The 20,668-nt window shown below is 47.4% G+C and overlaps 1 protein-coding gene across 1 annotated transcript in view; it reads right to left on the bottom strand.

Annotated features, from left to right (window-relative positions):
• MRC2 (mannose receptor C type 2) overlaps positions 1-20,668 on the bottom strand; it is a 58,614-nt gene that overhangs the window by 11,455 nt on the left and 26,491 nt on the right. Inside the window, exons 4-10 of the mRNA XM_048517598.1 lie at positions 18,916-19,323; positions 15,347-15,520; positions 12,603-12,767; positions 11,982-12,095; positions 9,880-10,023; positions 7,328-7,516; positions 5,672-5,826 (exon numbers count right to left, since the gene is read on the bottom strand). Of these exons, the coding sequence (XP_048373555.1) occupies positions 5,672-5,826; positions 7,328-7,516; positions 9,880-10,023; positions 11,982-12,095; positions 12,603-12,767; positions 15,347-15,520; positions 18,916-19,323 (1,349 nt within the window). The remainder of the gene's footprint in view (positions 1-5,671; positions 5,827-7,327; positions 7,517-9,879; positions 10,024-11,981; positions 12,096-12,602; positions 12,768-15,346; positions 15,521-18,915; positions 19,324-20,668) is intronic.

Genomic DNA, 20,668 nt, shown 5'->3' with positions numbered 1-20,668 from the left:
ACAGGGCTGTAATATTAGAGAGCCTTCAGTCCTCTCTTGTCTGTCCTTAGACTGATACTCTCAAATCGAATTTTTCTCCTTCTACTCAGAAGTGTTCTCTTCTTCCCCCAGCTAGCAGGGTAGCTAAAGGCTATCGCTTTCTATCAGCTTTCCTATCTGAAACGTAGTTCCCTGATAAATATTTACATTTATCTCTTTAGAGTGGCCGCGGTTTCTCTGTGCACCGAGCATTTTGCCAGCATTTCCTCCCCTTCTTTTCCCTTCCTTCCCTCTTTCCCCTTGTCATCTCTATTGCTCCTATCTGGGTTGCCAGTGGTCTCTGGATGCATCATGGACTACCCTACTTCCGAACAGGTTCCTATTTTATGAAGGTAGATGTGATGCCACCATATTAACTTAAACTGGAAAGATGGTTTTAAAATAAATGTTTTAATTTCAATGTGTGTAAATGTAAATTGTTTGTTGGACACCACCTTGAGCCCTGCCTGTGGGGGGAGCGGGGTATGAAGGGAATTAAATGAAATTAAAGTTTCCAGTCCTCTGCCCAGGACTAACTTTTTCTGGAAAATTCAGGGGGAAAGATTTTTTCTGAGAACCTTTTCTTCCTCAAATTTTCCAAGTGAAAAAACTGGGAAATTTGGGGGACACTGATCCTCCCATGAAATAGTTGATAAATTTGAGTGAGCCAACATCTTTTTAAAAAATTATTTATTCCAAATGAATAGAATGAAAAGATTTGAGGACTGTTTCAGTTTTTCCAGTTAAAAAACTGGGAATTTTTAGGAAGCAGTAAAAAAAACAACTCCACTTATGCCATATTCTCTGAATTGGGTCCTTATGTGTTAAGTCCCCCTTGAGTTGCTTCTGCCTATGGAGACCCTATGAATTAATGACCTCCGACACACCATATCATTAACAGCCTTGCTCGGGTCTTATAAACTTACGTCTGTGGCTTCCTTGATGGAGTCAATCCATCTCACACACTGGATTTTCCTCTTTTCCTGCTGCCTTCAACCTTTTCTAGAATTGTTGGCTTTTTTGTGACTGAGGTCTTCTCACAATATCATTGGCTCATTCCGCACATGCAGAATAATGCACTTTCAAACTGCTTTCAGTGCTCTTTGAAGCTGTGCGGAATAGCAAAATCCACTTGCAAACAGTTGTGAAAGTGGTTTGAAAACGCATTATTTTGCGTGTGCGGAAGGGGCCATTGACAGCCCAATCCAGTTCCCAGGGTGGCTGGGGATGGTGCTGCTACCGTGCTGCCGTGCCACCCCCAGAGGGTTTCCAGGCAGTGCAGGGAGGCAGTAAAAAGTTGAACTATCGCAACCACCTGCAACCCTCTATAGGGCTGAACAGACTTATGCCACCCAATTTGGGTGGCATAAGTCCATCGACCATCCCGCCGGCATTCCTGGGATCAAAGCCCAGTGGAAACTGAGCAGTGTCAGCTCTTCCTCCAGGAACACCCCCGGAATGCCCCCAGTGGCATTGGCCTCCATGTTAGGATGGTACAGCTGTGGAAGCGGCAGCTGCAAGAGGGTTAGAGCTCCGTGACACCTACTCACCTCTCTGTTTGCCACTTATGCTGGCCAGGAGGGCAAACCCGTTGGCGCGAGCCTTCAATGCCTCCTGTGGTCATTCCCCCTTGTATGGATGGCGCTTACCCAGTGGTGGGATCCAAAAATTTTAGTAACAGGTTCCCATGGTGGTGGGATTCAAACTGTGGCGTAGTGTCAATGGGGGGGCACAACAGGGGCGTGGCTGGGCATTCTGGGGGCGGGGCATTCCTGGGCGGGGCTGTGGCAAGGACGCAGCCGCTGCGCCGGTCCTTGGGCGGGAAACGAATGCACGCAGGCGCAGGCTGCCACGCACGCCGGTGCACCTCCTGTTAGACTGCTTCAAGTTCTGCGCGCTACTGCTGAGAGGAGGGGCGTAACAAAGGCAAAAATCACGTGGCCAAATCACCCATTAGTAACCCCCTCTCGGCACACACAAGTAATTAGTAACCTACTCTCGGGAACCTGTGAGAACCTGCTGGATCCCACCTCTGGTTAGAGCTCCATGACACCTACCTCTCTGTTTGCCACTTATGATGGCTAGGAGGGCAAACCCGTTGGCGCAAGCCCTCAATGCCTCCTGTGGTCATTCCCCCTTGTATGGATGGGGCTTACCCATAGTGGTGGGATTCAGCAGGTTTGTACCACTTTGGCAGAATCAGTTGTTAAAATGGTGCTTGTAAACAACCGGTTGTTAAATTATTTGAATTGCACCACTGGAACCGGTTGTTAGATTATTTGAATCCCACCATTGGGCTTGCCCCATATACATATGGATTGGGCTGTTAGTCATTTTCAGTGATTTTAGCTTCTAGGAAGAGTTTGGGATTGACTTGATTTATAACCCACTGATTTGCCTTTTGGGGTCCTCCAACGCTGCATTTCAAATGAATCTACATTCTTCCTATCAGATTTTTCATTGTCCAACTTTCACAGCTACATGGGATAATGGACAATAAAGAAAGTTGATGGCAAGAAAATCAATTCATTTGAAATGTGGTGCTGGAAGTGAGTTTTATGGATACTGTGAACCACCAAAAAGATAAATGAGTGGGTTTTCTCAATTAGAATGAGTGAAGGTTTTTCCCATTCAAAGTCGCACAAAAAGACTCAGGACTTTTCCAGGTTTTATGATGGGAAAAAAATAAGAAATTTTGGGGGACAATAAGGGGTTGTTTCTGTTTTGCTTTTGGGATGAGTGAAATGAAAGGCAAATTTTTACTCAAAATGAATAGAAAGCCTAAAGTGTTAGATAATAATTCCTACAGCTATGTCAAGATTACTTTCTTGTTTATAATTTTAGTAACAATTAAGAAGCTGTAGTGTGTTTAATTAAAGAGCTTAGTGTTGTCAATGTTATAAAAATTGATATCAAAACAAACTGGAAATCCTACTGATTATGACAGTGAAAGTGTCTGTCTCCAAATAATACTCTTCCTTTTCTTTACTACAGGATTTGTTTTCTACCTTCCACTTTTATTTTTTTTCCAGCTTTTTCGATACCCCAAAATTAAGACACGCCTGCTATGGTAACACAGGATGCAGGAGTTTGCAAGACTTTCTCAACTTTAAGGTACAATGTATATGCTAAGTTATAAATGATGTATTTCATTTTGCCAAACCAACAAAGGAAGTTTGATAGAAAAGTAATTTTTGAATATATTTCCATTTCCTGCTAAATTTCCTTGTTCTTCTCTCCCCCCCCCCCCCCCGGGGGGGGGCTTTAAAACTTTGAGAAATGCTACATTTTTACCAAAGACCCACTTCTTCATCAAATAAATGAAACCAGTAACATGGTAAAATGGAACAGCCTCTCTTAGCAGCAGTTTTGAGATCAAAACTGTTTACGATGTTTTATTTTAATCTGTGTAAACTGTTTAGAAACTTTGGTATAAGGCAGGGTATAAATATTTTAAATAAATCAAATTAATAAAATAAAAAAGTAGTTATTTTAAATTACTGTGCGACTGTGGAGCACTACAAAGATATTCCATCTCAAATCTCGTCCTGCCGTAAAAGCATCGTTGTCTCGCAAAAAGGAAAATCCATAAAACAAGCACAGCAGAGACAAAAGGGGGAAAAATCAGACAATTATTATTTTAAAATAACCCAATAAATAGACTCTGCATATTTAGGAAATATAGAATCTTGTAGCAGGAGGAAGTAGAGACGTCCATGGCCTATAGCTACCTCCCTCTCCCTGCCTCTCTGTTCCCCTTCTCTGACCTCCCTTCCAGATTTCAGCCAGTACTTATTATAGCAATACACAAAAAGTGATTTGATAATTAAAAGTTCAAGAACTGTTAGTGCTGGCATGGATGGAGAAATGTCTCCTTCAGTCTCCTGTGGTCAGGAGCAGGTTAGTGATTCTGGAGACGTGGGCAAGAGTCAAGGTGGGCTCAGCAGGTGGGCTCAGCCCAGCCCAGCCCAGCCCAGCCCAGCCCAGCCCAGCCCAGCCCAGCCCAGCCCAGCCCAGCCCAGCCCAGCCCAGCCCAGCCCAGCCCAGCCCAGCCCAGCCCAGCCCAGCCCAGCCCAGCCCAGCGCCCTCTTTGCCTCAGCCCTCTGCTTCTGGGGGCCTTTCCCCATTCACCATTTGTTGTGGGCTATTCAGGGCAAATGACCTGGGGTTCTGCAGCGCTCCTCACCGCACCAGCGGCGACAACGCAGCCACCCCGATTCTGCCGCTCTCCCATCCCCTCAGCGCGCGTCATTTTAGGTCCTGGTCGAAGAGCACCTTTTTGAAAAGCCACGTGCTGAGCAGGCAAGCGTGAAACTGAATTTCGTGCCATTCCTGGTGACGTGCGCACTTCCCTCCAATCAGGTCACAGTGGGGCAGTTCGTGCGCATTGCACGGGCAGACTTTTCCTTACTACCATTTTCATTTAAAAAAATGGACGTCTGCATGTCGGGTTCAGCGCACGCGGATGAAGAATGGTACATTGTAAATTGTAAATTCAAAATTGTAAAATTTGTCTGCACGTCTTCTCAGCAATTCCGTCCTGCACTGTAAGAAACAAATCCAGGAAGTTCCGCCTAAAATGGGAGGTTCGCGACGCCGCAAGGAAGCGCAGCCAATCCCAGCAGAGACCTCGCCCTCCGGACAAGCTGCCAAAATGCTTGGCGGGGTCATGGGGATTCTGACCCCGCGTTATTTAGGTAAGAGCAAACTGCTGTGGGGAGCAAGTTTCAGTGCTCGAAAGCAGAGGAGTCAAACGGACGCAGTTTAGATGACCTTCCATTATTGAAGTGGGGAAAGGCCCAGTGACTGTCTACTGGGGCAGGTCCAGTCTCAGTCCCACCCCATCACCTCTTGAGTCACTGCTGAGTGCTTGTTTTGGACACAGACTGGGGAGGATTAATAATTTCTAAGGGTTTTTTCTCCATTGCAAAGAGGAAAGAGCTGCCAATAATTATATGGCCTGCCCTATGTCATGTTCTTGAAGAGATAGTTCATTCTCGCCTCTGATAATTAACTGTGGGCTTATATCAACCTTCAGTGAAAAATTTGGCTTACTTATGCCCTTTCGTTAACACTTGCATTCTTTTCTCTCCCATTTGAACTGGGCCACTTGGCACACTACCTGTATTGCTTAATAAACCCTGCTCAAAGGAGAGACATAATGCTCGCCAGGTTTAATGTTATGCCTTCTGCCTTGTTACATGGCAGATTTAATAAGCAAGAAAAGGCTAAAAGATTGTGCCCATGTAACGATGGCTCAGTTGAATCTCTGGCCCACACTGTCTCAGATTCAAGGAAATCGGATCCAAGTATGTGAATCTTACTCCTTTACATTTACCCCATCTCCCCGATTTAATTAGATTACACTACTTGTTAAACAATCCTGATCCTTCTTTCTGTATGATAGTGGCAGACTTTCTCCTGGAAATTACTAAACGCCAGTAGATTTCCTTTGACCTAACATTTATTTCCTGTATTGTATATGCTTTTTAATCCATTTTTTATTATTGTTGTACTGTTGTCTATGCCAATAAAGACTTGCTAAGAACACTTGTATTCCTAAACAGGGCATTAAAGGGAGAGCGCGCATGCTTGCCAGTACTCAAAAGTGCATCCCCTACTCATTCTCAGTCTCCTCCTGCTGCACACATACCGGTCCCCAGATTGTCACACAGTCCTCCAGGCTGTCCCTGAAATTGTTGGGCTCAAAAGGGTGCCAGAAAGTGAACTGCACGGGCGTGCCATCGGACCACTCAAAGTTCATCTGCAGGCGGAGGTCGTTCAAGCCAATCCAGAGTTCCTCAACATCTACCAAAGCAAGACAAAATTGCCACTCAGTCACACCAATTCTGCCTGTATTTTTTTACCATTCACCAGGCATAGACATACCTAATCTACAGATATACTGTGAAGCCTCCTAACTTCAGTACCTCTCCATTCCACACTCGTCAGACATCATCTGGAATACTGTGTCCAGTTCTGGGGACTGCAGCTCAAGAAGGATATTGACAAGCTAGAACAGGTCCAGAGGAGGGAGACCAAAATGGTAAAAGGTCTTAGGGAGCTGGGTATGTTTAGTCTGGAGAAGAGAAGGCTAAGGGGTGATGTAATTGCCATGTTTCAATATTTGAAGGGATGTCATGCTGAAGATGCAGCAAGGTTGTTTTCTGCTACTCAAGAGACTAGGACAAGGAGTAGTCGGTTCAAGGTGCAGGAGAAAAGATTCCATTAGGAGGAACTTCCTGACAGTAAGGGCTGTTCAACAGTGGAATACGCTGCCTCAGAGCGTGGTGGAGTCTCCTTCTTTGGAGGTTTTTAAGCAGAGTCTGAACGGCCATCTGTCAGGAGTGCTTTGGTTGTGTCTTCCTGCATGGCAGCGGGTTGGACTTCATGGTCTTGTGGTCTCTTCCAGCTCTGTGACTCTATGATTCTCACCCTTAAAGCCAGTATAAGAAGTATAACATGCATCACCCTGAATGCAAATCAATAAGATGAATAGGGCAAGGGTGGGCTAAAGTGTAAGAAGTTCCGAGTGCAAACAATGAAGTATTGGTTTAAGATTCTCCAGCAAGAGAGAAGGACTGTTCTGCAGGAGAATCTGCCCCTCTTCAGCATTAAAAGTACTTTTAATTAATCCCTTATGAACCACTAAAACTTAATTGGAAATCTTTAAGGCATTTTATAAAATTTATTACAACTACTCTTGGATCTTCCCTTTGTTGGTCACCCATTTACCTGATCTCTCATGGTATGTAAATACAAAACTGGAGGTCGAGAGGCAGAACACAGAAATGGTTGATCTGACCAGTGGCATATTTACCCGGGGACGAGGGGTACCCTCTGTCCCCGGGTTCCACTGAACTGGTCACGTGGGGGGGACACAAAATCGGCCTCCCCATGTGATCAGGAAGAAGATCCTGCTGCCTCATTGTCTTCTGGTGCCCTCAACCCCGCCCATGTTGTCATCGACATGGGCAGGGTCCAGGGCACCCCCTGCTGCCCCCCTTGCTCCCGGCTTCCAGGGAACCGGCAGCCAGCAGTTCCTTCTGCTCTCCCCTCCAGAGCCGGGAGCAAAGGGGGGAGGGTGGGAGGGTGGAGCCCCGCCCCCCCAGGCTGCGGGGGGGGGTGTGTGCACCCGAAGACAATTTGTCTCCAGGTGCCATTTCCCCTCTGGATCTGACCCCTGCTCTCCTGCCCCAAAACTCTTGAGAAACCATTAAAGCAATATTTTTCCATATGCTGCTCTAGAAACACCAGGCAAATATACCAATGAATGCAAGTATACAGGATTTGACTCAACTTGACTTACCTTGCTTGATTTGCTTGGTCACAAACTCCAGCTCAGGGACGGTGTGTATGCTCACCAGGTCTCCTTCGCTCCACAGGCAGGTCTTTTTGGCATCCAACCAAGTCTTCTTTTCACTGGTCAGTCGGTAGCAGTCAGACTGGAACGGCTGCCAGCTGGGATCACAGTCAACCTTCGTCTCCAGCCACGGATCTACCACGATTAGTTGACAGAACTCAGAAAAGTCGTGGGATCCGGGTGTCACTGCAAACTCACACTCAAACCTCTGTAGCCCAGAAAGCTGAAAGTCACTAGCCCAGCACTAATAGCCTGAACTGATGGTCCCCAAAAAAGACGGTTTGATCAGAGGAGAAAATAAAAGCATTTAAACTAAAAACCCACATTCAGAGCTTTGGCTGGTCATTTCAGATCAAAACACAAAATTCCCTCTTCTTCCTACCCCTCCCTGGGACCCTGCTGCCTCCGGCCTGCCCTCCCCTTCAACCCCCCTCGAAAGGAAGGAGGGAACAAGGAAAAGTCAGCTGGCCAGCCCCACAATCACCTCTGGCCCCTTCCGCACACGCAAAATAATGCATTTTCAAACCACTTTCACAACTGTTTGCAAGTGGATTTTGCCATTCCGCACAGCTTCAAAGAGCACTGAAAGCAGTTTGAAAGTGCATTATTCTACATGTGTGGAATGACCCATTGTTGTGTGAAACTGTGAACCACTGATTCATTTAGAAAATGTATAAGCCAGTTTTCCAAACCTGGTCTGCTCCAAAGCAGAATTGCATCAAAACATAACAATATTTCAGTTCTTCCAGCAACTCCCTCTTTGGAGGCAATTTTTCTGCTTTCATACTTTTGTATGAAAGGGTGATCACTACTGCACAGAGGATTATCGGCTGCCCTCTCCCCTCCTTGGAAGAACTCTATAATCCCCAAAGCCTAAAGAAACCCCAAAATATTCTGAGAGACCCGTCTCATCCAGCACACTCTCTTTTTGAACTGTTACCATCCGGCAGACGATACAGGTCTATCAAAACTAGGACAAAGAGGCTTAGAGACAGCTTCTACTCTAGAGCTGTGGCTATGCTAAACTCCGCGGCTTCGTGTTGATGTGTTTGGGGCTGTGTAGGGATGGGTGGAGGAAGGGGAAAGTGAGGATGGGGGGTGAGTCTGAAATTGTGTGCATCGAGGAATGCTGCTGTAAATTTCGCTGTGCGTGCACAATGACAATAAAATGCTTATGCTTATGCTTATGTAAATGTTAGTCTACATCTCACAATACTTTACAGGAACAGAAATAGCCTTATTAAGCCAGGTGGTTTCCACAGGGGCACCGGCTAGTGTGGTTTCCCCGCTGCCACTGCAGCCACGGACACAGCGCAAAGGAAAGAGGACTTCCACATGGCAGGCTGCCCTACAATTTCCCAGCTCCTGTCCTACAGCAGCAGCTGCCTGCCCCCCCCACCCCCGCCACACCCTAGCCAATGGGGCTTTTTAAATTTTTAATAATAAAATCAGCAAGTTGAATATTGTTATAATATTATAACGACATGTGTACCAGGTTCTCCGAATGTTCAGATTTTTGGGATCTAGCCCCTTTTGTTGTGGAGGTGCGAGGGGATAAAGAGTTACCTTTCTTATAAAAAGGGGAATTCAAGAGAACCTATTACACAGATTGTTATAACGTTATATTGATAGAACCTCCAACGCCCCAGTTGTTGGGGGACAAAATGGCCACCACGGGAAGAAGAAGGAAAATGGTTGCCATGTTTGGTTGGCCCAAGGTCACCCAGCACGCTTCCACGGCATGAGCGGGGATGCAAACCTGGGATTCCCAGGTCTGAGTCTGACACCTTAACCACTACACCATGCTGGCTCTCAACATTCTGACTTAGGCCCTTTCCGCACAGGCCTAATACAGCGCCCTGGGGACGGCAAAAACGCTGTCCCCAGGGAGCTGTTCGCATGGGGGGCACAGCTGCTTTGCAGCTGTGCCGCCCTCGTGCCTCCCGAGCGGTGCGAAGCCGCCGTTTTCCCACCCTCGCACTTCCCCGAAAGCGTAGGTTTACCGGAGGAAACGGCGGTTTCAGCCGCTGCCGCGGCTTGAGCACCAGCGCAGCTGGGCTGGAAGGCGCCATCCCTCCCCCGTGCCTGGTCGACCTACAACTTCTTCTGGCGCGACTGCTCCGGGCGCTACCGGCCGAGGCCTGGGGACACGTCCCTCGCCTCTGGCGTAAGCCGGGATTGAAATCGCGCAGGGCAGGGCAGGCGTCAATCCTCTGGCCTCGGGCGTGACGCGCCGGACGATCGCAGAGAAGGTAGGTCGACCGGGCAACGGCGCAGCGTGACGCCGTTGTCCCGGTAGTTTCTGGCGCGTCATGTACGCCAACCCAACCCCCACCATGGCCGTGCGGAAACGGCCTTTGACATGAATATTCAATGGTACCATACCAGCTCAGCCAGTGGCCATTTGGGGTTGCAGAAAGGCTGACACATGGTAGTAATGTTTAGCCTCTTGCAGACATGTAAACTATGCTTGGGTTTCCCCTCTCTGAATTACGTACCTGTCAGATATGTATTAGAGGTGGCATTTGGTTTTTTCTTGCAAATGTAAGGCAGAGCAATGCTGCAATCCCGGTTTTGCCACCCTCCTGATGATTCAGTCCGAATCACTCCACAGTTTTCTTCATGGGGATTGTCTGGCTGACCTACAAACAGAAGCAGGGTGGAAATCACCTCATCTTCTATTTAAACCACAGATTGTGAATGGCATGTCATGGGGCCAGAGGTCAGTCATGTTTAAGGACTGCCTAGGCCCACTTCAACATGATTTCTGAAACTGCCCTGATCACTCTTCTAGGCAGCGTTCAACAGGTGGGGGAAACTCTGGTGATTCTTTTGGACTTCTCGGCAGCTTTCAGTTCCATCTACCATGGTGTCCTTCTGGATCAGCTGTCTGAGATGAGAATCAGAAGTATGAGTTCGGCAGGTTTAATTCTGGCGCCAGAAGGTGGTGAGCATTTATGGGATTCTACATCCTGCCTCCAATGCTCGTATCCAGGAAATGCCTTGGGCGGTCATCCTCTCCTCAGTCACAGCAAAGACAGATGTCATCTTCTGCAAGGTTCAGATGAAACCTACCTTTTCCTTTCATAAGCAAAGCTCTGGTGAAAAAACTTTGTTCTGCAACTTTGGAGAAAACATTCAGATGATGCTTTGTGAAATTCCATAAGGTGGCTGACAGCATGCTAAAAGCATGCTGGGAAAGGCGAGGATGAGGTCAAGACCAGTGGTCAGTTTTCCATCACAGGCTCTACACAACCTTGCCGTGAAGCCACACTTTCTCATCCCATCATGAAAGTGTTTATTTTAAGGCTTAGATTTTAGAATCCCTATTTTATTTCGAATACATTTACTGTATATACTTGTGTATAAGTCGACCTGTGTATAAGTCGAGGCACCTAATTTTACCACCAAAAACTGGGAAAACTTATTGACTCTTGTATAAGTCTAGGGTGGTAACTCCAAGGATTGCCTTGCCTAGGGTGGTAACTCCAAGGGGGCAGGGAAGAGCCGGGGCACCCGCTCCCCACCAGACCGCTCCCCCACCCCTGCCCCCTCCTGGATCCCCACAGCAGCCCCAGCCCTTGGCTGCTCTTGCTTGCAAGCAAGGAAACACCAGACAGAACATTCACCTGCTTTTGGAGCATTGCCCTTTTAAGAAAATCATAGAGACACCCTGCCCGAGCGGCAGCTTCCCTGAAGCCAAGCCTCAGAACCCAGTGGCGTATCTGCCTAGGGACAAGGGGTACCCCTTGTCCCCGGGCGCCACTCTTCTGGTCACGTGGGGGGCGCAAAATCAGCCCCCCACGTGACCAGGAAGTCCTGCTGTCTCCTCGTTTTCGCGTGCCCCGACCTGTCCGAGGCACGCAAAAACGATGGGGCAGCAGGAAGCCCCAAGCGCCCTTAATCCCACCCTGAACTCCCCCTCCCTTCCTTCCCCCCTGCCAGGTGGGCTCCCAGCCGGCAGCCTGCAGACTCTTCTGTCCTCCCCTCCAGGCAGGCCAGAAGAGACTGCAGTCCCGGCCTCGGAGACCTTCTTTTATAAGCACTGAGGCCGGGGGTGGGGCTTGGGGAGCAGGAAGCCGGCAGGGCGAGTCTGGGGGGGAGGTGGGCACCCTAGACCTTGTTCATGTCCATGGTGACATGGACGGGGTCAAGGGCAGTGGGGATGGAGCCTGGGGGCATCAAGGGTGGGGGGCAGAGGCTGGGGGGGCATCCTGGAGACAATTTGTCTCCGAGCTCCATTTACCCCTGGAACGCCTCTGTCAGAACCTGAAAGGAAAAGATGAGTGAGTGAGTGAGTGAGTGAGTGAGTGAGTGAGTGAGTGAGTGAGTGAGTGAGTGAGTGAGTGAGTGAGTGAGTGAGTGAGTGAGTGAGTGAGTGAGTGAAGGGGATGACCAGCAGCAGTGGCGGCAGGTGGCTCGCGTATAAGTCAAGGATCTAAGTCGCGTATAAGTCGAGGCACAAAAAATGTGCTGAAAAAGTCGACTTATAAGCGAGTATATACAGTAATTAACTGGAATCTCGTTTATGACAATTCAGTGCATCTTCATTGGATGACATGTCTTGTTGATATTCTTCGAAATCACTTCCTTGACTTACCATTCTCCCAGTTGAGGAACTTCAAGGGTGAGTTGTCTGACCACTGCCAGCCCCCATTAAGGTCCAAATCATTCAGCCCAATCCAGAGTGTGGAGCTATAACCTGTGAGGAGTCCTGACAGAGAGAGGAAGGAATGCAAGAATGCCACAGCATCAGACATCTTATTGCTATCAGTTGCCTCCAGCCACACCTGCCCAAAAAGAAGCACCCCACCCACCCAGCCATCCACCCACCCAACTCGCCAAAGTCTCCTCTGGGGCCCCACCCTGTCAACCTGCAGTTGTGCCTGACTCCCACCTGTCTTCTGATGGATCCACACGTGTACCCCTCCCTTCCATGAACAATATTTACAAAAATCTGCAGCAATACCAAAAAGAAAAGAGAGAATCTCCTTGTGGATTTCTCCAATGATTTCAGAACTGGACCCCAAAATCCTTTCAGTGGCCTTTTGACACTTTTGCACAGATAGCTGCTTTTCTGGTCCCCTCTCCCCGCCCCGCCCTCCCACCTAAGGATCAGCTGCCTCCCAGAAGAATGAACAAAAGAGGGACAGCAGGCAACAGAGCTCTTGAGAATCAACATTTTTCACGCCCTCTGGAGATGGCTCAATCCAAGGCTCACCATTGATGTATGTCTGCTCGTGGATCTCAGGGATACTGAGTAAGCTAGCCCCTTGCTGCTCGCAGCTCTTTCCAGCCTCCTGCCAAGACAGGGTGGACTGAAAGTTGAATTGATAGCAGCTACTGGTGAAGTGATCCTTATCCCAGAATGTATCGCAGTCACTGCCTGAAAGGGACGGCCAGGAAAAGGGAATTACCATACTTCAATGTTACTCATCTGCATGTCAATTCACAAGTACTTTCTGGGCAACTGACATCAAGAAGTCTTAGGGGCACCTGCTTATTTTATGGCACTTTTGGGGTTACTGTAAAGTCTTCATTCCAGCCTTCAGGTTCTGTAAGGCGTAAAATGTTGGAAATAGTCCTAATGAGGAAAAAGCCATTATGTACTTCACAATGAATGTAAATTCCCCTCAGGTTGGATTCCCTTCAGGTTGGATTCTGCACACGTTTTTTCCTCTTCAGAACTCATCACGATCTCAGATCAGAGAATCCCCACAGTTTCCGAAACTGCGACTTTTCCTCTTCTTTTGCAGGGAAAGTAAAGAACACTGTGCATTAATTCGGCTTTCTCATTCCTCTCTGTCTTCCCCCACTCACACAACAGTAGCTTCTCCCACTCTTCCAGACTACCATTTCAGAACAATCAGGAGGGCTTTCCCCCCGCCCCCCAACGTCTAGGTCTATTGCCTAAGTAATGCTTAGGAGGAATGAAGGGAAGCTGTTAGGCTGAGGGGGAAGGTGGGGGCATGTAAAGAGAAAGTGCATTTTGGGAACAGGAGAAAGGGAAGAGTCTGTGTAAATTTCCTAGCCTATCCTTTATGCCAATGGGTCAGTCAACGGGTGAGTTCTGTTTTGTATTATTTTGTTCATTTTACTTTTCAAATCAGATTGTATACTAAGATATGTATTCCATTCTAAGTCCTGGAAATAAGGCAGGGGATTCATTCCAAAAGTTTAAAAGATTAAGAAAATTGAGTTTAAGAATATAAGAACATAAGAACTAGCCTGTGGGATCAGACCAGAATCCATCTAGTCCAGCTCTCTGCTACTCGCAGTGGCCCACCAGGTGCCTTTGGGAGCTCACATGCAGGATGTGAAAGCAATGGTCTTCTGCTGCTGCTGCTCCTGAGCACCTGGTCTGCTAAGGCATTTGCAATCTGAGATCAAGGAGGATCAAGATTGGGAGCCATAGATCGACTTCTCCTCCATAAATCTGTCCAAGCCCTTTTTAAAGCTATCCAGGTTAGTGGCCATCACCACCTCCTGCGGCAGCATATTCCAAAGGTGTACAGTTTCCTGTACACCTTTCTTTTTTTTAAAGACCAGTGTACACAGTAGGAGCTGACCCAAACTGAGTTGTCCTTTCAGATGGTAAATTCAGAAACTCTGGCCCTTTCCACACACGCAAAATAATGCATTTTCAAACCACTTTCACAACTGTTTGCAAGTGGATTTTGCTATTCTGCACAGCTTCAAAGAGCACTGAAAGCAGTTTGAAAGTGCATTATTCAGCATGTGCGGAATGAGCCTCTGACCTGCTGGCTACCAGGACTCAAGGAACATATCCTTTGACAAATCTAGCACTGCAACTTTTACTACACTGACAACCCACAACATCCTCACCTTGTATGTTTATATTAAGCTAACAACTCTCTGCCTGAGAGTCCCCTGCCCCTGGTCAGAGGCTTAATTGTTGCGACACCTGAACGTTCCTCAGTACTCTCACCACTGAGAGTAAAAGGTCACACTTCCAAGTGAACTTGAGAAGAGCGTTGCTGCTTTGTGGAATGGCAGTCAAGTTGATTTGGAGAAACCGAGTCTTGTGACCTGTTGGTGGGAGGGAGGTCTTAACAGCAAGCAGGGTGAGAGAGAATGGGAAGGAGGGACTGGAGTGACACAGCAGTGAATGCTCTGTGGCCTGGTGGTTAAAGAACAAATCGCTCGAGAAACTGGTGAAGATAAATATTGATTTAAATAATGACTTAATGTTCATGGGTGTAATGGAAGACAGAAGGGTGGATATAGTTATATGTATAAAATAATGATGAAAGCAGCCCATGCAACAATAGCCTTGGGCTGGAAAGAAAGGAAAAAATGGACACTTCAGAGATGGTTAGAATATATCTGGGAACAAGGGACACTTGATATTTTCGATATACTAACCAAAAATAAGACGTGGCAAGATAAACAGAATGAAATTTTGAAGATATGGATAATATACGTGGACTGGATGAAAGAAGCTCGACTCGACGAAGAAATATGGGAGAAGAGGCTACAGAGAATGAACTTACTGCTGTTTGTGTGACAAAACTATGAAGAAGAAGTAATGGGGGGAGGGAGAAAAGAGGGGAAAAGTATTGTTTGAAAATGTATGAAGAAGGAAATTACTATAAACTGTAAAATTCAAATGATACAATAAAAATATATGTAATAAAAAAATAAAAAAGAAGAGCAAATCGCTCAGGAGGCAGCCAATGGTGAGGGAGCATCAAGTAGGCTTGGGAAACAAGAGACAGAGGAAAGAGCAGCTACGTGGTACAGGACAATTCAACAGGCCGTGCTCCTGAAGGCCACGAAGTCAAAAGGAAAATGGAGATAACCTCTCACTGGAGCAGCCCCAGAAGATGATGTCCCACTGAAGGCACCTGACACAAGCCTCTTTTCACTTCCACTGCAGGCTAACTACTGCTAGTCCAACCGTCATCAGGAAACATCATTCCTCCCCAGAAAGAAGTAACTTACTCTTTATGGGGCAGAAGCCCCACCGTTCATCTTTGCCATAATCTTGCGTTGTGGCGCACCAGAGGTGACCGTCTTCACGACCCATACTGGTGCAGTCGTAGAACCAGAGGTTATCGTACTTGAAGGGGATGGTACAGGGCTTCCCGTGTGAGTTGCCTTGGATGGTGTAAATCTCTGCAGAGAAGAGAGAAGGTAAGACATACATTGTCGAAGGCTTTCACAGCTGGATTCCACTGGCTGTGGTGGGTTTTCCGGGCTGTGTGGCCGTGGTCTGGTGGATCTTGTTCCTAACGTTTCGCCTGCATCTGTGGCTGGCATCTTCAGAGGTGCATCACAGAGGGAAGTCTTGTACACACTGTGTCCAGTGAGAAGGGAATGTTTTAGTGGGGTATAAATTTTCATGTCCCCTGGTGGGGGAACCAATCATGGACAATGGACTCCACCCAAACACAGGATTTGCATTCACCAATGCTGCTGCTGCAGGGAATGCTAATGTGAATCACTCCCTGGACAGAAAACCCCCACCTGCAATACTATACTATCAACCACACCTTTGCATAGCAAGTTCCACCCAAACACTTACTGATTGGTTCCCCACGTGGGGACATGGAAAATATATACCCCACTAAAACATTCCCTTCTCACTGGACACAGTGTGTAGCAGACTTCCCTCTGAGATACACTTCTGAAGATGCCAGCCACAGATGCAGGCGAAACGTTAGGAACAAGATCCACCAGATCACGGCCACACAGCCCGGAAAACCCACCACAACCAGTAAGACAGATACTTGCCCTCCTCTGCTACCGTTGGACCAAAAGTCTGAGCAATCAATAGCCTGTACACCTGCAAGCATGGAATCTACTGAGCCATTCCATTAAGTTCACCATCTCTCTGGCAAATGTCCTCAACACCTCCTGACTACCAAGTAATCCTACACACATTACAATGGGTTGGCTGCTTCATTCTGCAAAGGACAGCATTTCTTTCCATTTTGCATCATAAAATGCAATGAGGCGATATACATTCTACATAAATAAAATAACTATCGCAATCCTGTACCAAACTACCTACTGAAGAAAATGAGATCTGTGGGGTGCCTCTATTACTCGAAGTAAATCAATGCAGTTGGGCGTTGTGGGGTTTCTGGGTTGTACGGCCGTGTTCCAGTAGCATTTTCTCCTGACGTTTCACCTGCATCTGTGGCTGGCATCTTCAGAGGGTGGGAGAAAGCCACAGATGCAGCAAAACATCAGGAAGCCACAGATGTCGGCGAAATGTCAGGAGAAAATGTAGGAGAAACGTCAGGAGAACATGGCTGCACAGCCTGGAAACCCCGCAACATCCCAGCGATTCCAGCTGTGAAAGCCTTCGAAAATACAATGTACAATTATTTGCTTGTTTTGCAGAAGGGAAAAGAGCATGGAACCTACGCCAATTGGTAACCCTGCCATATTTGCCCCTTCAGATTCACCAGGCACGGGCCAAACTCTTTGGTTTTCTCTTTCCAACAAAAGTTGCAGCTTTAGAACAGCAGTTCTGAGCCAGTGCCCTTTCAGTGCTTGCATTCGGGTACAGGCCACATAATACACCTAAGACTAGTGACCAGAATGAGAACCAAGCCTGGGTTTTGTTTTGTTTTACTTGAAGCAGTATTCAGACTAGATGCACAATCCTTGGTAAAATGGAAAGCGGAGCAACAAAAGAACATGGAAACTGCGGATGAGGGCTTAATTATAATTTTGGAACATATCTAAGATCCAAACTCATCTTTTGGTAGCTCTGCATGATTTTTCTATTTGGATTGGCTTGGCGAGTAAGAAAATACACTGTGAAATAATCAGAATTTCAGACTTCTAGATGCATTAGATATCCTAACAGAAGTTTACCTGAATACTATATATTTTTAAAACTATCTTTCCAGCAAACAGATATTACTATTACAATCATCCCCCCAAAAAATTAAATTTAAAACATTTATTAGCTCCCTTTCTACCTTACAGTAACCAAAGGCAGCTTACAATATAAATAAGGGTTCAAATGGACCAGATTTTTATCTAAACACACACACACACCACACACACACACACCCCCCACACACACACCCAGATTCTATTATTTCAGCTTTCAAATAATCTAGAAAATTTTTGGCAAGGAAGTTAGTTATAGGGGGAATGGAAATATTTCTAAGACCAGCTACTCTGACTACGAGGAATTCCAACAAATTGGCGCTTAAGGTCCTACAACTGAAGCCAGCTGGGGACAGAACACACACCAAGAAGCACACTGTAGTGACTGAAGTGTTGAATTGGGGCCCGTGTCGGGGATCCCCATGCTGTGATAGAAGCTTGCTGAGAGACCGTGGCCAGTCACATAGTCTCTTCCCAACCTTCCTCACTGGGTTGTTGTGAGGACAAAATGATGTGTGTGGGGGAGGGGTCCCATTGTGGAGACAGGCAAGGTATAAAGGAAGTAAATAAAATGGAAAATATTTCCACAAGAATGAAAGATTTCTTTAAAAGGACTGAACGGTGTCAAGGAAGAAGAAGAAGAAGGAGGAGGAGGAGGAGGAGGAGGAGGAGGAGGAGGAGGAGGAGTTTGGATTTATATCCCCCCTTTCTCTCCTACAGGAGACTCAAAGGGGCTGACAATCTCCTTACCCTTCCCCTCTCACAACAAACACCCTGTGAGGTGGGTGGGGCTGAGAGAGCTCCGAGAAGCTGTGACTAGCCCAAGGTCACCCAGCTGGCGTGTGTGGGAGTGTACAGGCTAATCTGAATTCCCCAGATAAGCCTCCACAGCTCAGGCAGAAGAGGAGAATCAAACCCGGTTCCTCCAGATTAGATACACGAGCTCTTAACCTCCTACGCCACTGCTGCTCCTTTGCTAGCCAGGAGAGTGACCGCCAGGCTCATGGGCTACATGCCTCACCAGGAGCTCAGGGCCAACAGCAGGAGGGGGCCACCACCCGCACGCCCTGCCTTGTGAGTCCCAAAGACCTGGCAGCTGCAAGAGATGCGAGACAAGCACCCCAATCGGCAGGAGGTCGAGGAATCCCCCTCAGGAGATGGAGCACCATTGTGTTGGCATGAGAGCCCCCTCTGCTGGTGCAAGGGGGAAATGCGCCAGCAGAGGGGCAACTTACCCGGGCAGCCAGGTGCCACGTGGCTCCACAGCACCCGATCTAGAAATGTCCTCCGTCACTCAGGCCCACCAGCACAAAACGTTGCGCCAGCGTGGCCAGGGGTGTTCCGGGGGGGAGGGGGCAGGGCCAACTTTAATAGGCCTCCAATGTCCAATCGGCCTCCATAGAACAGTGGAGCCACCGGTGGAGATAAGCCACAATTTTTGTTGTCTCTGCCTGCCCATCTCTGCCAGCTCATCAGCTCTAGATTGGGAGGTAAACCTAGAAAGACATTCTTCTCACTAGGGCCAGTGAAGCTGTCTTTAAATGAAAGCTTAAGCTCCCAGAAAGCCACGTTAAATTATAAAGTTGCACAGTAAACTTATGGAAACATGCTTGGCCACATCCCAGAATGGCAAGACTTCACTCCCATCTTTCAGGCTTTACCAGAATATGGCTTGGAGCACAGATCGTCTTCTTGGCCATACACCTTCCAGGGGCCTCTGCGCGCCTGGTCGCCCCTCTCTGCTGAGGTCTGTGACCAGTTTCCCAGCCTGGAGTTCAAATACTGGGAAAGCTGGTCCCCGAGAGTTCGGCAGTTCCACCGCATGTTGGCAGACTCTTGGTCACACTCGTAGGTGGCCAGGCCGTGGGTCACTGAACTGGTGTTGGCAGATTTCCAGGAAATACCCAGGCACTGCAAGGCCCCAACGTTGAAAAGCCGGCTCCGAGAAACCCATTTCCACTTCTGAGCAGGAGAGCTGGAGTTACAGGTCTTGGAAATCTTCACGAGGGAATCTTTTGTCTCCAAGCAGCCAAGCAACTCACTGTTATAGATGAGAAATATCCCAGAATCTAAGAAAAGAAAAGTAAGGTCAGTGTCAAAAGGGGAAAGCTATATCACAACCTCTCACGCATAGGGCAGCCAATCAGGGGAGGCTGTTTCCCCTTGTTTTTTTTTTTTTTAAACTTCCCTAGCAATTTATTGTTGAAGGCATAACTTCCCTAGCAATTCTTATCCCTCCCGTTGAGTTGACCATTTCAGTGAAACAGTCTGGTCCCAAGATTGAGGCTTAAACCGGAGCCAAGCTGGTGTAGTGGTTTGGGAAAGAGTCTTCCTGGCTCCAGTGGTGTGGTTACCAGCCACCATTATTTTTAGCAGTTAACCTGTAAGGTAAAATTGTCAACATCTCTTTTTGTGGTGTGCCTCTTTTTTTAGCATCTAACTAGGAGAAGCTGAAGAAGAGAAATTTCCTTCCAGTATGGCTTTCTTGGCAAGTTCAGAGAAGGGTTAGCCCAACCAAGATTTCTCCATGTTTCCAGAAATGTGGCTTTTGGAAACCACAGGAAGCTGCCCAGACAAGGGAAGATTTTTTTGCTTAGGATCAAAAAAGATCAGCTTACTCTAAAAACAGGCAGCAGGAGAGAAAATTACAACTTGGAAGAGAGTTCAGAAAATTAAAGCCTCTGAAGGGTTCAGGGAAGTGAAGCAAAGATGCCACCATCTTCTGGCTTTACTGGGAACCTCTTGCTCTAGCAAGCCCTCGCTGGAGTTCCAAAAAGGCTTCTAGAAAATTATACAGGAAAATACAATGAATCAAAACGAAAGCAATTTCCGTTTGTCTAAACACACACATTGTGTCCTTCAGCAACGAACTACTGGCTCAACCTAAATGTACACTAAGTGTTCATTTACTCCCCTCCAAAAAAAGTCTGCCAATTATTATGTCTTTAAAAGCCACATCGACTTCATTACAAGCAGGCAGTTCCTTCTCCTGGGCCTACAAGAGGACTTTCCGTGCCAACAGATCCGGCTTTGCTTGGCCTCCTTTCCCTGCAGATCTCTGCCCGCCCACGACTTCCTTTCAGGGGATGGGACTCAAACTGATCCGCTGGATGATTTCATCCTCAGCCCATGACTTTGCTTGAAGGGCAGATTTTGGAAAACTCCAAGGTTTCCACCACCCATTTCATCCAGTTCCAATTTACAGTAGAAAGCAGGATTGCCGTTGGTATTATGAGGGCACTAAATTCAAAAGAAGAAGAAGAGTTTGGATTTATATCCCCCCTTTCTCTCCTGTAGGAGACTCAAAGGGGCTTACAATCGCCTTGCCCTTCCCCCCTCACGACAAACACCCTGTGAGGTGGGTGGGGCTGAGAGAGCTCCGAGAAGCTGTGATTAGCCCAAGGTCACCCAGCT

The sequence above is a fragment of the Sphaerodactylus townsendi genome, linkage group LG15 (genome assembly GCF_021028975.2).
Source record: "Sphaerodactylus townsendi isolate TG3544 linkage group LG15, MPM_Stown_v2.3, whole genome shotgun sequence".
NCBI classification, from domain to species: Eukaryota; Metazoa; Chordata; class Lepidosauria; order Squamata; family Sphaerodactylidae; genus Sphaerodactylus; species Sphaerodactylus townsendi.
Note: the sequence above shows the minus strand (reverse complement) of the source record. Positions and strands in the feature narration are given on the sequence as shown.